The sequence below is a fragment of the Arabidopsis lyrata genome (assembly GCF_000004255.2).
Source record: "Arabidopsis lyrata subsp. lyrata unplaced genomic scaffold ARALYscaffold_4, whole genome shotgun sequence".
NCBI classification, from domain to species: Eukaryota; Viridiplantae; Streptophyta; class Magnoliopsida; order Brassicales; family Brassicaceae; genus Arabidopsis; species Arabidopsis lyrata.
This window is the reverse complement of record NW_003302552.1, coordinates 18,020,087-18,035,839: the sequence shown is the minus strand read 5'-3', so window position 1 is coordinate 18,035,839 and position 15,753 is coordinate 18,020,087. Positions and strand designations below refer to the sequence as shown.

The window sequence follows — 15,753 nt, the reverse complement described above, 5'->3', positions numbered from 1 at the left end:
ATTTCCCATTAAAAGACATTTCCATGCAAGAATGTATCCAAATGGCAAAGATCCCTATATATTTTCATATAGTTTTTGTAGGGAAAAAGGTTTTATAAATAGTAAAAAAAGAAAAAAGAGAGAGACAAATCAAAAGAGAAACAAAAAAAGCCGTGAGGGGATGGAGCACATGAGGTAAAAGGCAAGAGATGGCAGAGAGAAGATCAGAGAAGGGATCTGCCTCAATTTGACAACTCATATGTCATGTCATTTCCCTCACTATTATTTTTCTATTTTTAAATACCTTTCTCTGATTCCATCAGCATTTACTTTTTTTTTTTTTTTTACTGTGTTTGCTCTGTTTCACATTCTATATTTTATACTCTTTTAGTATTTTCATTGAATATTTATTTTTCCTTAGAATCAAAATTCTAAAATGTGGTATATCATTCATTGTTAGGTCGTGAGGGACATGCAATATTATGAAGGATGATTAATGTATGTGGATCCATCACAAATATTATTATTGAGGGTTGATCAGAGACAAAATGATCGGATTCGTCTAAGTAATAAAAAAACAAATGCGTTGTTAGGTCATTTTTTATAAACATGCAAGTATTAGTTATAAAATCGTTGCAAAATTATGTTTACAATTAGCGCAACCAATTTACATCAGAGAAAATTCGAACTTACGTGTTCATAATCTTGGATCGTGAATTTAGTCACTATCAGTTTTGGAAAAAAAAGTGTATGTGATTAATCATAAACATGCCCTAACTCAAACTTGAAAAACACAACACTAAAAGTTCTATCAAATTTTGAATGTAAAGAAAGAAATATTGGGCAAACAAACGGTCAAGTAATCATAGACATCGATGTAATATTTTTTGTTATCTTTCTAAGCAGGCCCATCCAAGGCCCACCACTAGTCTCCTATCAACATACTTTTCTTGTTTTGGTTAAATCAACCTACCATGTTGGCTGTACTCTCCGCTCCTCTGTCTAAAATGTAAGATCCACACACACTACCGCATAATTTCTTGAATATTATTATGAGAGTAATTTAGTGTCATGAGTATCGAATTTTATTCAGCTTAATTTTCTGGAGAAAGATATTATGATATATAACTATCTTTGTAGTGATTTTTATTTTGAAAATTCTCTTCACTTTTTTGTAGTTTAACATTCTAATTTTATGAAAACTTTGCATGACGAAATGATACAATATAAAATGTATTGACTTAATAATGATATGTCTTGCGACGAAATTCCTCCTTTTCAACTATTACACATAATGCAATTCTGAATTATCCAAAGCATTATTAGTATAGTATAATAGTATTACAGTATCACTATTACAACAATAACGTTATTATTATAATATTATATAGACCTAAGACCTTAGTGACATCATATTATAGAAAACATGTGGTTGCCTAATTTGTATAAGCTAAGATACTTGAGGGTGCTAAGAGTGACTAGTAGATGCAATAATAAAAGAGTGAAAGTTTTGTCTGCCTGATTATAGACGTCGGAGAAATACTAAAATACGCTTGGAGATTTTGGTGCATGGTAGCAAAAAAAAACGAAGATTGTGAGTGAGTAGTGGTAGTCGGATGTGATGGAACAAAGAAAAGTATTTTTGGTAGGGTTATGAGAGAGAAGGGGACCATTATTACACACTTACATGCTTTCCCCAAAAGATACCATTCCCATTTTCTGACACGTGTCCCCTCATCCCCAATTACTCATACGTCAAATCCAATTTTTAACCTCAAACTTTTTTTTCTTTCTGGTTTAGCCAAATCTATTATACTGTGATTAATTTTTCCAATGGCAAACATTTTTCAAAAGTGGGTTTGTTAGACCAGTACAATTAAAATCTTCTAACCTTATAAAATTAATTGATTATTTAAAGTTTTGTTAACTTGTTTTTAGAACATATAAAAATCTATTAAAAAAAAAAACTCTTTTTTCTTGCAACATTAGTGACCTCTTAATCTCTCTTATCATAGCAAAACTTTAGTTTCTCATCTCTATTTGATCGTAATTGTGAAAATCTCCATTCTTTAAAAATATTTTCCATGTTAATAATATGCTGTTTCAAAATATAAGGGTTTGAAAACTAAATTGACAAGTTTTAATGTTAACTATTTTTATGCTATTAAAATTATTTTCCTTATGGGTTTAGTCATTAGTGGAAATGTTTACGTTACTCAAATTTGGACATAAACTTCTAAATGTTTGGGAGAAGGAAGGATGGAGCATTATTTTTCTGAATGGTTAGTTTTTCTTCTAATCATTTGACAAGTAAATGATTTTTCTGAAATATAAAACTAACAAATTTAATAAAAATATAATATTTTCAGCCACTATAGTACAATTCGCTTTTGTAGTTTGGTGTTCTCTTTTTTCATTTAAATTTAAAGCAATCTACATTTGATTGACAATATTTCTCATATATTGTTATTGAGAAATGAATTTTGAGATCCCAATGTAAAAATATACTCCTAACAAAATGTTTATAATATTGGCAATGGCAACAACAAACTAATGAAATTTTAACTTTTCACCTCCACGCGCCTCTTGTCAGAGTTTTTTTTTTTTCCCCACTTGTGATGTAAAAAGGGGAAAACGTCTGCGTCTCAGTCGGTAAACTTTTTCTCTCTTTTTTTTATTCTTTAAAAGATTTATTTTAATTTTGCCGTCTCTGTGGTCTAATCGTGTACGTCGTCTGGTTTTAAAAGCCTCTCTCACTTTAGTCTTTTCGTTTTCTCTCTTCCATTTTCTCCAACTAGAAAAAAAAAAGTGATAGAGAGAGCAAATCTGTGTGATGGAAGTTGCTCTTGAGTTTGGGATTATTATCCTTTTCAATATCATTTGGTAGCATTTTTATTTTATTTTATTAAAATTTTAACTCTCTTATCTTCTTAATAAGTGTATGCTAATAGTGTTTTGGGGTCTTCGCATTAATTTCCTCTGTTTGGTTTCCAGAAAAAAAAGAAAACACGATTACTTTTGTATAGTGTGATGATAACAAATCATTCCAAGTTTTGCTTAAAACCTTGTCAAAGTTTTACATTTTCATTTCTTGAAGCTTCTTGAAATGGAAAAATTTTAATTTGTAATTCGAAAATTCGACAGATCTTGTAGATGTGTTTCGATCTTTTAGAGCTTTGAATTGGAGAAACTTATGAAAAGGGTTGATTTTGAAATTGGTACAGATGAAGAAGGATGGTGAGATGGGAAGAAGTGATGTCAGGAGGAGCAGGAGATGAAAGAGAGACAACGTTGGAGTGGTGAAGAAGATGCATTGTTACGTGCGTACGTTAGACAGTTCGGTCCGAGAGAATGGCATCTTGTGTCTGAGCGTATGAACAAACCTTTGAACCGTGACGCCAAGTCTTGTTTAGAGAGATGGAAGAATTATCTTAAACCAGGGATCAAGAAAGGTTCTTTGACTGAGGAAGAGCAGAGGCTTGTGATCCGTCTTCAGGAGAAACACGGCAACAAGTGGAAGAAGATTGCTGCTGAGGTTCCCGGGAGGACGGCCAAGCGGTTAGGGAAGTGGTGGGAAGTGTTTAAGGAGAAGCAACAGAGAGAAGAGAAAGAGAGTAACAAGAGAGTTGAGCCTATTGACGAGAGTAAGTACGATCGGATTCTCGAGAGTTTTGCTGAGAAGCTTGTCAAAGAGCGGTCTAACGTTGTTCCTGCTGCTGCTGCCGCTGCTGCCACGGTTGTGATGGCTAATTCGAATGGAGGGTTTTTACATTCTGAACAACAAGTTCAGCCTCCTAACCCGGTGATCCCGCCTTGGTTAGCTACTTCTAATAATGGGAACAATGTTGTTGCCAGGCCTCCCTCGGTGACTTTAACATTATCGCCCTCCACCGTGGCTGCAGCTGCGCCTCAACCGCCAATCCCGTGGCTGCAGCAGCAACAGCCCGAGAGAGCAGAGAGCGGTCCTGGGGGACTTGTGTTAGGGAGTATGATGCCGTCTTGTAGTGGGAGTAGCGAGAGTGTGTTCTTGTCAGAACTAGTGGAATGTTGTAGAGAGTTGGAGGAAGGGCATAGAGCTTGGGCGGACCATAAGAAAGAGGCTGCATGGAGGCTAAGGAGGCTGGAGCTGCAGCTAGAGTCAGAGAAGACGTGTAGACAAAGGGAGAAGATGGAGGAGATTGAGGCAAAGATGAAAGCTCTTAGGGAAGAGCAAAAGAGCGCAATGGAGAAGATTGAAGGAGAGTACAGAGAACAGCTCGTTGGTTTGAGGCGAGATGCCGAGGCCAAAGACCAGAAACTGGCTGATCAATGGACTTCTAAGCATATCAGACTCACCAAGTTTCTTGAACAACACATGGGTTGCAGATTAGACCGCCCCTGAACCGTCTCCTAAGCTCTTTGTTGTCATGTAATGTAATGTAATTTTTTTTGTTTTGGTGTTTCTTTTCCGGTCTTTGGTGACTTTGGTGTCTCCAATGTTTACTCAGACTTTTAGGTTCCTTACCTCAGCTTTGTATTTGTTGCTTCTCTTTCTTTCTTCTACCTTTGTGTTCCATTTACCACTTCAGTTTATCCATGGCTTTGTTTTCTCAACCTTGATGTTGAATTTAGTCCAGCTGCAACACTTTCGTTTATAAATAAAATCGATTTATAATTTTACATGTGTAAATTTAAGTAGAAGATAGAAAACAAATTGTTACATAATAATTGAAGAATTGAAGAGAAAGAGGTGTGTACTTATTCACTCAAAAACAAAGTTGCATTAGATTTTAACCATACTACAAACAGATTACCATAAATCCTTGAAAATGTATTTGGCATGAATTCCAAAACATAAAAGAACAAAAACAAAGAGCAGAATAACGGAAGATTAAAAACCCGGCTTGAGAAATGGTCGGAAAAACCTCGGTGGTGCTTCTCTGAAAAATGATCAACTTTGAACTCAGAAGCATTTCCTGTGAACAATCGACGGGCCTGACTCGTCGTATTCTGCCTTTGCGATCCACATCTGCACAAGGTAACACATAGTTTCAAGAAAAACCAGTTTAGTTAAGCTGAGACTGATGAGGATTTAGTTTAGGTTTGTTTAGGGTAAGCAAGTGATGGAACTGTTGTACCTGCTGGAAGGTACTGAGGGAGGCCAAGATAGACCCTCCAATCCAGACGGAGTATTTCCTCTCTGGAGGGGCAACGACTTTGATCTTCATGCTGCTTGGAGCCAAAGCAGTGATTTCTTTGCTCATTCTGTCGGCGATTCCTGGGAACATTGTGGTTCCACCACTGAGCACAATGTTACCGTACAAGTCCTTTCTGATGTCGACATCACACTTCATTATGGAGTTATAGGTGGTTTCATGGATACCAGCATTCTCCATACCAATCATAGATGGCTGGTAAAGAACCTCTGGGCAACGGAATCGCTCTGATCCAATGGTGATCACTTGCCCATCAGGTAGCTCGTAGTTCTTCTCAACAGCTGAGCTGGTTTTGGCTGTCTCGAGCTCCTGCTCGTAGTCAAGAGCAATGTAGCAAAGCTTCTCCTTTATGTCTCTGACAATTTCACGCTCTGCTGTGGTGGTGAAAGAGTAACCACGCTCAGTTAGGATCTTCATCAGCGCATCCGTGAGGTCACGACCAGCAAGATCAAGACGTAGGATCGCATGTGGAAGGGCATAACCCTCATAGATAGGAACAGTGTGGCTCACACCATCTCCAGAGTCAAGCACAATACCTGCACATTCATAATCCAAACGCTTTACAATTTGTTCTGCAAAATGTACAAAGATTGAAACTTTACACCATAAGGAAACAAAAGCACTTCACTCACCGGTTGTACGACCACTGGCATAAAGAGAAAGAACAGCCTGAATAGCCACATACATAGCCGGGGCATTAAAAGTCTCAAACATGATTTGAGTCATCTTCTCACGATTAGCTTTCGGGTTAAGCGGTGCCTCGGTAAGTAGAATCGGATGCTCCTCAGGAGCAACACGTAGCTCATTATAGAAAGTATGATGCCAAATCTTCTCCATATCATCCCAATTGTTGACAATCCCATGCTCAATAGGGTACTTGAGAGTTAAAATACCTCGCTTCGATTGAGCTTCATCGCCAACATAAGCATCCTTTTGCCCCATCCCAACCATCACACCGGTGTGACGAGGACGACCCACAATACTAGGAAACACAGCTCGAGGTGCATCATCTCCAGCAAAACCAGCCTATTCCAATACGAAACAACATAATAATCTTAAACAAAAACCAAATGCTACATTGTTCATAGGATCATCAATCAACAAAGAGAAAAAAAGATTCAAACTTTTGTCAAAAAACAGAGAGAGAAAGAATCAATCACAGACCTTAACCATTCCAGTTCCATTGTCGCAAACAAGAGGTTGAATGTCTTCACCATCAGCCATTTTCTTCTACATTTATGCAAAACCAAACGATTAATTATTTCAATATCAAATTTTTATCAACAGTAATAACATATTTCACCAATTCCGATACAAACAACAATCCTTTTTATCAATAAAAGACAAAAAAATGAAACCTTAAAATGGAAGAAGAAGAAGAAGAAGAAGGATATTCTAGATCCAGAATCACGTAAATGTTATAAAATTCAACCAGAAAAATTAAAAAAAGGGATCTTAACACAAAACAAATCAAACACCAAAAAAACAAAAAAAGGGATTTTTAATATAGAGACATTTGAAAAACATGAGTCTTTTGGTTGAGAATAATTGCTCGATTAAACAAATAGCAAATGGTGTAATGAAACATACAAAGATTAATATCGATAAACACAGATCGAAAGATTAGCTTAAGACACCCAGATCCAAAAAAAACTTTGGAATCGGAAGGACGATAGGTATTAAAATCGATGCAGAATCAAAAATCCAACGTTAAGTGTTCGAAAATGACAAGAAAGGGTCTAAAAAATTACCTGAGATCGAGAGAGAAAAACTAGAGATAAAAAATGTGGTAGCGGCTAGAAAATGATTTAGGCTAAAGGGAAGAAGAAGAAGAGAGGAGGAGGAAGAAACGATGGAAGGAAGAAAACGAATGGAGGAGTAAATAAGAAAACGGGTCCAAAGGCTTCCACTTCGGCTCACCTTGTTTTCCGCTTCTAAGAAAATTCTTCCATTTCAAATGAGTCCCCCAACAAAATATAAAGATCGAAATGACGTTTTTACCCTTATGATTTTTTTAATTTTTTTTACAGAGTTTTTTCGTTTTGACTTTAGATTTTAGTGATATTTTTGTTTCCACCGATTTTGTATTTTTTTTTTTGTATATCTCTTGAAATTTTCATTGAAAATACTGGTTATTATAAAAAAAAAAAAAAAAAAAAAGGGAGTCGCAAACTTGCAAGTGCAACTATAAGCATATGATAAAGCATGCAACTCGGAAACCAAAAAAACAAAAAAAACATGCATTTCTTGGGTGAAATTTCGCATGGGCTTGCTCACTCAAAATTGGCAATACTTCCGCATGGGCCGAGCATTTATGTTAAATCCATTGGACACAAATATATGATTACCCATTTAGATAATTGGTTAACCATTGGCAATACATTTTCGTGTTTGGTAGAGTACTAAACAAGACTAACTCTTTAGATAATTCTCGCTCAAGTAAACAATAGACGAAGACGAGCCCGGATAGACAATTGATATTTGGTTTAAGAGAACGAGCCGTGTAAACACAAAGAAAATAAATTTAAAGAGAGCTTTCATAGTGAAGAACTCTTTACTCTTCCATCAATACTTGAAAGGTGGTTCACATTCACAAGCGTGTACCTATTGTCTGTCATTTTCACCATCTACAAGCAAATATATGTGTATTGAAAGGTCATCCACACTTTCTAATGCTCTAGTATCCACGTCATATATAGCTTATGTTTTCTTAAATTGCTACTACCATTCACACGCGATTATATATTCGTAAATGGAATAAATATCATGAAATCTTTAAAAAAAAAAAAATCATGAAATCTACCAAAGTCTATTTGAATAAAAAAAGTTATACAAAAAAAAAACACAAATAGGGAAGAAAACTTTATATTCAACTAAACTTTTTTCTCAAATTTCACTCTTCGATAATCCTATTTGGTCTTCTATTTCGATATTCCATATTTCAACATACTGTTTTCTTTTTCGATCTTTTAGAAAAACATTGAAATTTATTATTCCAATATGAATTTCTTACATAAAATGTTTTAAACTATATAGAAAAATTCATTTATATAGGTTGAGGAAAAATATTTAGCTAAACTGATCGTAGAAGAAGTCATAAGAGTGGGTCTCCATATACAATAAATACAGAAAAGTTATTAGCAATAAGATAATAAATATGAGTTAGATACGTAATTAAAGTCTAACGGCAACAAATATATTTTTTCCCTCCTGAAAAAAAAAAAGCGCACATGGAGATTGGAAACGTAAAGGCAGATGTCAATTTGGTGCTTAACTTGCGAGAAGCAGAAAGGCATCGGCGATATTTTGATTGCTTTATCAACGAGAAATTATTATATCGTAAGTTCGTAACGGTATTATGCCGAACGATGTCTCCTTCTGAATGAATCAGAGGGTTTGGTTACGTTATGTATGCCTTTAGACTCTCCTTACCACAACCAACAATACACAACAAACTCGCTCTAATCTCCGACTATAAATAAACCAGAAAAAAGAATTTAATAAAAAAACAAAAGCTGACAATTTTCTTGATTAATGTTCTTTACCACGTTGGATCTATCTACATCGATCAATCATTATTTCTTCTCCTTCTTATTCTTCTCATTCTCTTCTCTCTCTCTAGAAACAAGAGTTTTTTTTTTTTGGTGCCATTTCTTGAGTTTTATATAGATTTATAGGTATGTCGGAGACGAGCTTGAAAGAGGATGAGGTAACGTTAGGTGGGGTTAAAGAGACGATAGAAGAAGAATGTTCAGACAATAAACTTGTGTTGGAAATTTGTCGGAAAAGGAAGAGATCAGATGAAGAAGAAGAAGAAGTTGTGGAGGAAGAGAATGATGGATTCAAGACACCGACTCGTCCAGAGAATAGAATCCCTAAGGTCACAGAATGTCCACCGGCGCCGAGGAAAGGGGAATATTTATATTTGTCGGGGATGCTTAGAGGTAAAACAATGTACTGCCGGAGACGGTTGAGTTTCTCGCCGGAAGATGACGTGAGCTCGTTTATAACGGATTTGCAGTGGAGGACGACGACAATGACGATCAAGAAATAAGATTAAGGAGAGAGAAATATATTAAACTTTTAGTTCTTATGATTTTTATTTTTCTGGCCGTTTTTAGGTCACGTTTGGAAAATATCCGAACGTTTTTTTTCTTTCGAAAATACACAAAAGAAACATACTTGATTAGTTTGTGATTTTGTTTTTAAGAATTTCAGATCATATAGAGATTTTCTTTTCGAGATGATCATTATTTGTTCATTGATAGGTTTTTCTTCTTTTGTTATGGATGATTTTTTTTTCCAGTATTGTTTTGTATTTCTGTAAATGCAACCAGCTAATTATTGCTTATGTTGCTGCTGGATGGTTAGAGATTAAACTGACTCTAAAAAGTCAACGAAACTTAGATATGTTTCTCCATGATCATTTTTTATAAAACTCGAATTACTCGTATGAGTACATGAGGGTTATCAACATTAGTAAAGTGTAAATTCAGTTAGTGTTAGTCATCAACCAGTAGTCTTGTGATATGGGCAAGCTACATTACATATTTTTTTTATTTTTTTTTTGCTAAAGTGCATTACATATTTGTTGACAATTGTATAATGTATACTTGTTTACCAATATTCAGTCACAAGTCACAATGAACGAAGATGATATCGTAAAGTTAAAGGTAAGTAAAAGAAAGAGAGAGAGTTAAAGTGAAAAAAGGGAGAGAAACATGAAGAAGAAGACAGGACAAGAAAAGAGATTGGATATAGAATTTTATAAACACTTTAGGGGTCGAGGCCTTATTTAAGTTCCTTCGACATCTAAAGTTGGAACATCCAATGCTAATTTAGTAAAAAGGCTACACGAGAACTCCTTAAGCTTCTTCCTTTTTCTTATGGATCTTCAAAATCTTTTTCGTTTTTCTCAATATTTTTATTTCTTTCTTTTGTTGCCGTTATGTTCGTTTCGTCTATGTTACTCTCTTTCTTTTATGTAGCTTTCGGTTTTGTTGACCTGTCTCCTAATTTGTTAATTAATTGACCATTTATTATTATTTTGATTGCAGCTTGAATGAAACGTTATGGTTTTCTCATTCACCAAAAAATAGATTAAATTTATTAGATTATCATGACAATAACTTATAGCAAATCTAACTCAGACTAGTAATTTCACACTAACACATATTCTTCTTTAAAACAGTTTTCCATTAAATTCTAGACTAAAATATATATATATATTTTCAGATCATAGCATTGAGTTATTGACAGATGAAGTTCATCGTTGATCGTTCAAAGGAGAAAGCAACAAACCGAATACGCAAGCATGGGTCAATGATCAGCTGATTCAAATATTAATATTGGTGATACTTGTTACTTGTTAGTAGTCGAGTAGATATCTTTTAGAGTTGTTTTCTTCAATTGTTTTATAGAACTCGTTTTATCCTTTCTCTCAAGATTACGTATGAGGGAATAAAGAGAGTATATTTCATACATACATAGAAGAATATTGGGATGGAGTTTTGCTACACACATTCTTCAATAAATTATACCAAAACTTGGTTTTTCATGGAAGACCAAAGAATTATTTTGCGACACCAAAATCAGTGGTTTAAGTCAACACATTGCATAGAAATGCAACAAATAAGTAAAATTTTGCAAATTCCTATACGAGATCGAATGTCAGTAGTCCGTCTGCCACAGAAGATATCGTTTGTAATATTAGATCCGAACCAAATTGAGTTTGATATTGCATATAACCAAAGTTGTCTTTTGTCAGTTACTTAACTACGTATCATGTCTATTTCATGTCATGCTAACTTATCACCAAAACAATAACAAAAATGTCGCTAAAATTCGCTTCAGCTAGACATATTTGTCGAGAAAGAATCGATTCCAAATTACTTAACCCAAAAAGCACTATCCAAACAAAATCTTTGCTTAGCCCATTTAAACGAGAAGCTGAGAAAGAGTGAAATTAAACGAGATAGATTTGGGCCTGTATCAGATATAAATATATTAAGTTTCAATTGGATCAATATATTGAGCCCATTAAATTATTTTTTTAGCAAATAGGCCCAATTAATTAGTATGTATGTTAGGGTTTTGTCTATTGTCGCTGCATATATAAATTTCCTTTTTTCCAAAGATCGTCGTTTTGCAGCGGCTGCTTCTCCATTGCAGGTATGTAAAATCTGATCAAACTCTCTCTTCTTCGCTACATTGTTTTAGATTTCAAAATCGATTTCTTAACTTAGTATCTGTGAATCGTTTGAGTTATTGCAGGTAAAAAAATGACAACTCCAGCGGTGAAGACCGGTTTGTTCGTTGGATTGAACAAAGGCCACGTCGTCACCAGACGCGAGCTAGCTCCTCGTCCCAATTCTCGCAAAGGGGTATCACTCTTTTTCCCCTCTGATTACAAAGTTTATTGCTTTATAAGATTAGGCTTTTGTTGGTCTATGTTTTGAGCTTGATTTATTGTATTTAAGGAGATAAACTTAGAAATGTGTATATCAATTACTGAAATATTGACATTTTAGTTAGTATTGTTTAGGATGTTGATACATTAGTTTAATTGGAAATGTTGAGTTTTGAGCTGAGAAATGGTTGGATTCATTTCTTAAAGAGTTTTGTTTTGACATATTTGTTTAGAAAACGAGCAAGAGGACCATATTCATCAGAAACGTGATCAAGGAAGTAGCTGGATTGGCTCCTTATGAGAAGAGAATCACTGAGCTTCTCAAGGTTGGGAAAGACAAGCGTGCTCTTAAGGTTGCTAAGAGGAAGTTGGGTACTCACAAGAGAGCTAAAAGGAAGAGAGAGGAGATGTCTGGTGTTCTCCGCAAGATCAGGTATTTTTTTGTTGTCATTCGTTTTTAGCTTCACATGAGTTTCAATTTGCATACATATTCTTTTCAAAAACATTTCATATCTTGACTACTTGCAGGTCTGGTGGTGGTGGTGCTGCTGAGAAGAAGAAGTAAACATCTTATTAGGCTTGTGTGTTATGGGATATTTGTTTCTTTTGGAACTCAAATTTTGGCTTCTGTATGCCCAACAAGCTTCTATGTGTTGTGTTTGGTTAGGGATGTGGATTAATCTTGTTTTGACGAAGCTTAAACTCATTACTTTTTTTGCCAATGCTTTGTTCCCCTTGCTCGTTTAGAAATACCCATTATTAAAGCAGGCCCAATAAACCGTAGCCCAATAGCTACAACCTATCAAAATATCTTCACTTTTGGGCCTCTAATAAATTTGTCACAACGGATGAAGTAAACAAATACCACATTTCACAACGGATGTTAGTTGTACATTATGCATGCACGGTTATATAAATACAGATGTACGTACGCTTGTGTACTTTTCATAAAGTGTATGGCTAATAAGGAATCTTTGGTCTAAAAATGAAGAACGTGTGTGGTTGATGACAACGTGAGGAAGAAACGTGACAAGGCAATACTATTAAGAGATTATAATCCCTTCACCACTTTATCCACATGTATGATCCTTATATTTACATCGATCAATTTCCAACATCTAAAAGATGATAGAGACTATATACGTACAGCTCCTTTTGTATATACGTGATTACAACTTGGATTGATGCGAAACTTTTAGAGAATCGATTATGCTTTCAAACTAATACCAAATAATATGATTACAATTTGGCTAAATGTGAATATGTAACTAATCCAATTCAATTTAAAAAATTTTGGTTTCTAAAGATTAAAAGGTCTATAATTTTTTTTGTTGCGTACAAAAAGAAAAGTCTATGTTCCAATTTAAACCATAGAATATCTATTGGAAACTTGTGGCATTTGCATATTACAGATGTTCTTGTCCAAGCCGCCATAATATCCTTATCTACAACACCAAAATAAATAACTCCACTACAAACCGCAGCTACATGTAATTATGGAATCTCAAATTTCAATATTATGATCTCTATGGGTACCATTTACACCCCTTAATATTAGCAAGTTTAGTTCGGAAAAAAGTTTAGTCTAATTAACCTTTGGTCTGAAAATATATATTTTTGTTGTTTAAGAAAAAGCTAGTCAATTCTAGTGAATGATTTTTACTACAGGCCAAACTACGGTTAACCACAAACAAAGAACTGTAATTGTTTGTGAATGCAACTATATTTTTTCTGTAAACATCATAAAAACATTGATTGTTAATAACATTTCTAAGTATATGATGTTTTAATCGGAGATTTAGGAACTTCTAGTTCTAGACACCAATTTATCATCGCTGTTTTCTTCCTTTAATTTCTGTTTATTAAAATTATACTTGTATCAGTGGGTTGTCTAGACCAGCGCAGCAGCGCTGACCGATTAGTTTATTACTTTGGCCAAAATCGACGGGACAGTGTATTGTACCCTAGCTAGATGGGAAGACCCTTCGGGATCTAGTGCAAATTAGCAAGTGTTAAGATTGAATAACAGTTAAGCGAGAGCGTGATTAGAAAACCTGTACGTTAACCATCAAGAAATTTTAAACATATGCTTATAAAATGTGTCCCTTATTAGTTATTACCATCTAGAAATTTCGACAAATGTGCTTAAAATGTGATTGTATAAGTGAAAAAAAGAAATATGAAATTATATGTTTCTTTATTTATAGTCCTAGCTAGGGAAGTAAGTGAAAACACATGCTGCTGTAAAAGTGAAAGCTGCTGTACAAGTAGTACACAAATATGCTGGTCGTCGTCTATATATGCCTAGACCTTCGCATAATTTCATACAAGGATGTGCCTACATATAATACAATATATTTATGCACAGAAATACATACACGATCAGGGGACAAGATTTAACTTGGATTTCTGAGCCTACTATGCTTATGTTGGGTCTCATATACAGAAGCCTATCTTGATTTATGCCTATAGCTGTTATCACTTCAAATCATTAATTGGCGAGTAGAGATAAAACGTTTTTAGGATAGCTAATGTTTTGATTTAGAAGTAAATATAAGAAAAAAGGATTTGAGATTACGAAAGGCCGGTAAAATATCTCAAGGTACATGAACCAAAACAGTCTCGCCAAACAAAACTATATATCAATGTGTAGTCTAGTACTCAATTTTTTTTTTTTTTTTTTTTTTTGTACATGAACAGATTCTTATGTCTGATCCACTTACGTGTAGTTTGATGGTTTGAACCTATAGGTTCGAGTGACATGATCGAATTCGAGTAACCAGTGTATCAATATATCTGTTCACTTCAAACTTCAAATGAACGGTTAAAACTTTGATTCGTCGATTATGATATGAATACGATACTGTAGTATACTATACAAATATAACTGGGTGAAATTCAACAATTTGTAATATAATGTTGATGATTATGTTTAGTTAGTAAAATATTTTATTTTTTACAACAATGTAGCTAAATTACGGGAGATTGGGCAGGTTTATACTATGTGGCTTAGCTTTAATAGGTTTGAATGTGCTTTATTCCATATTGGTGAGCAGCCTTGGTACTTGCAAAAGCAGAACACAATCATCTAATTTAGATTCCTTTCTTTCACTATGAACCAATCTCTCCTTTTTTAGGACCCAAAAAATCATAATGTGTATATAATATATCTTTCTGCCTATTCGTTTTTGAATTATCCTTTTCGAAAGAGAGATGATGAAGGACGTTCCGCTAAGGACTATCAAAATCAATAGTTATATAGTATTATTCACTTTCTTTTTTTTGAATCTTAAACTTTATAAGTAATCAATCAATTCCCATAAAATTCCAAATTTACTCAATTATTTTGTACGCAGAATTGGTGAAAGGAAAGGAAAAATGTAAAGAGTAAGTGGAACATTGGAAGAAACTCTAATAATGACCAAATCAGTAGAGACTTGAGAATTAGAGTTTTTCTAAGACTTATAGATGACGTGGCCCACACAAACTGACAAAAAAGCAAATTTGTCGCCTAGTGAGTTGTGTACACGCGTCCCAAGGCGCGTTCAAACTGACAAACTTAAGATTAAATTCTCGTCCCGACATTGATTCTCTGCTTCTGTCCTTCTTAATGTTTCGTAGTCACATGTAAAGAAAATCCGGCCGTCATCTTACGTACGATTAATTTATCATCTGCGTAATTAAAAAATGTGATTGACAAAAATGTTAGTATTAAAAAAAAAACCCACTAACACTGCTTTTTAACACGCAAGTAGAGCATCTTCAAATAATCCGCTAAAGTTTATCGTTATAAACACAAAAAGATTGCGGTAAATCAAGATACACAAATCAAATAAATAAAAAAATAAAAAAATTTAAGTGTTTTCACACAAGTAAATCTCGATGATAATTTTATTTTGTTCTAAAAATCAACCAACTAATTATGCGCAAGAAACTATTTTTACTTTGGACAGAGAATAAAATATGAAATTATTAAACCTAAGATTCCTTACTTTCGATTTGGTGTCGTCAATTCAACCCAACCCACAACAATCAATTGTTTTTTTTTTTTTTTTTGTTGTTGTTGTTGTTACTATTCACATCTCTTTTGTTCCTCCATTATATTCAAATCTTTAATCTCAAGAATTAAACAATATTCCTTAAAGCAAACAAAAGAGACATCTGTTTCCC

At 34.3% G+C, this 15,753-nt stretch overlaps 5 protein-coding genes across 7 annotated transcripts in view; 3 read left to right on the top strand and 2 right to left on the bottom strand.

Annotated features, from left to right (window-relative positions):
- Positions 1-15,753, bottom strand: part of LOC9317586 (beta-glucuronosyltransferase GlcAT14C) — a 30,106-nt gene that overhangs the window by 1,587 nt on the left and 12,766 nt on the right. The gene's annotated exons all lie outside the window — the stretch shown is intronic.
- LOC9315752 (transcription factor AS1) lies at positions 2,674-4,636 on the top strand. Its single transcript, XM_002881473.2, has 2 exons — positions 2,674-2,862; positions 3,204-4,636. The coding sequence occupies exon 2, from the start codon at positions 3,254-3,256 to the stop codon at positions 4,358-4,360; it is 1,107 nt and encodes a 368-aa protein (XP_002881519.1). The 5' UTR covers positions 2,674-2,862; positions 3,204-3,253; the 3' UTR covers positions 4,361-4,636.
- LOC9317585 (actin-1) lies at positions 4,695-7,115 on the bottom strand. Of its 2 annotated transcripts, none has more exons than XM_021027516.1 (5): positions 6,926-7,115; positions 6,339-6,408; positions 5,807-6,200; positions 5,097-5,710; positions 4,695-4,987 (listed from the first exon to the last, which is right to left on the bottom strand). In XM_021027516.1, the coding sequence occupies exons 2-5, from the start codon at positions 6,396-6,398 to the stop codon at positions 4,922-4,924; spliced, it is 1,134 nt and encodes a 377-aa protein (XP_020883175.1). In that variant the 5' UTR covers positions 6,399-6,408; positions 6,926-7,115; the 3' UTR covers positions 4,695-4,921. The 2 variants fall into 2 exon arrangements, with proteins under 2 accessions (XP_020883175.1, XP_002879684.1); XM_002879638.2 differs by having other exon boundaries at positions 6,339-6,404; positions 6,926-7,114.
- LOC9317584 (cyclin-dependent protein kinase inhibitor SMR12) lies at positions 7,441-9,473 on the top strand. The gene is made up of 2 exons (XM_021027521.1): positions 7,441-8,517; positions 8,844-9,473. Exons 1-2 carry the CDS (start codon positions 8,405-8,407, stop codon positions 9,226-9,228), a joined length of 498 nt encoding a protein of 165 aa, XP_020883180.1. The 5' UTR covers positions 7,441-8,404; the 3' UTR covers positions 9,229-9,473.
- On the top strand, positions 11,266-12,305 carry LOC9315751 (60S ribosomal protein L36-2). 2 transcript variants are annotated; one of them, XM_021027519.1, is made up of 4 exons: positions 11,266-11,345; positions 11,448-11,557; positions 11,817-12,016; positions 12,112-12,305. In XM_021027519.1, the coding sequence occupies exons 2-4, from the start codon at positions 11,456-11,458 to the stop codon at positions 12,146-12,148; spliced, it is 339 nt and encodes a 112-aa protein (XP_020883178.1). In that variant the 5' UTR covers positions 11,266-11,345; positions 11,448-11,455; the 3' UTR covers positions 12,149-12,305. The 2 variants fall into 2 exon arrangements, with proteins under 2 accessions (XP_020883178.1, XP_002881517.1); XM_002881471.2 differs by having other exon boundaries at positions 11,271-11,347; positions 11,451-11,557.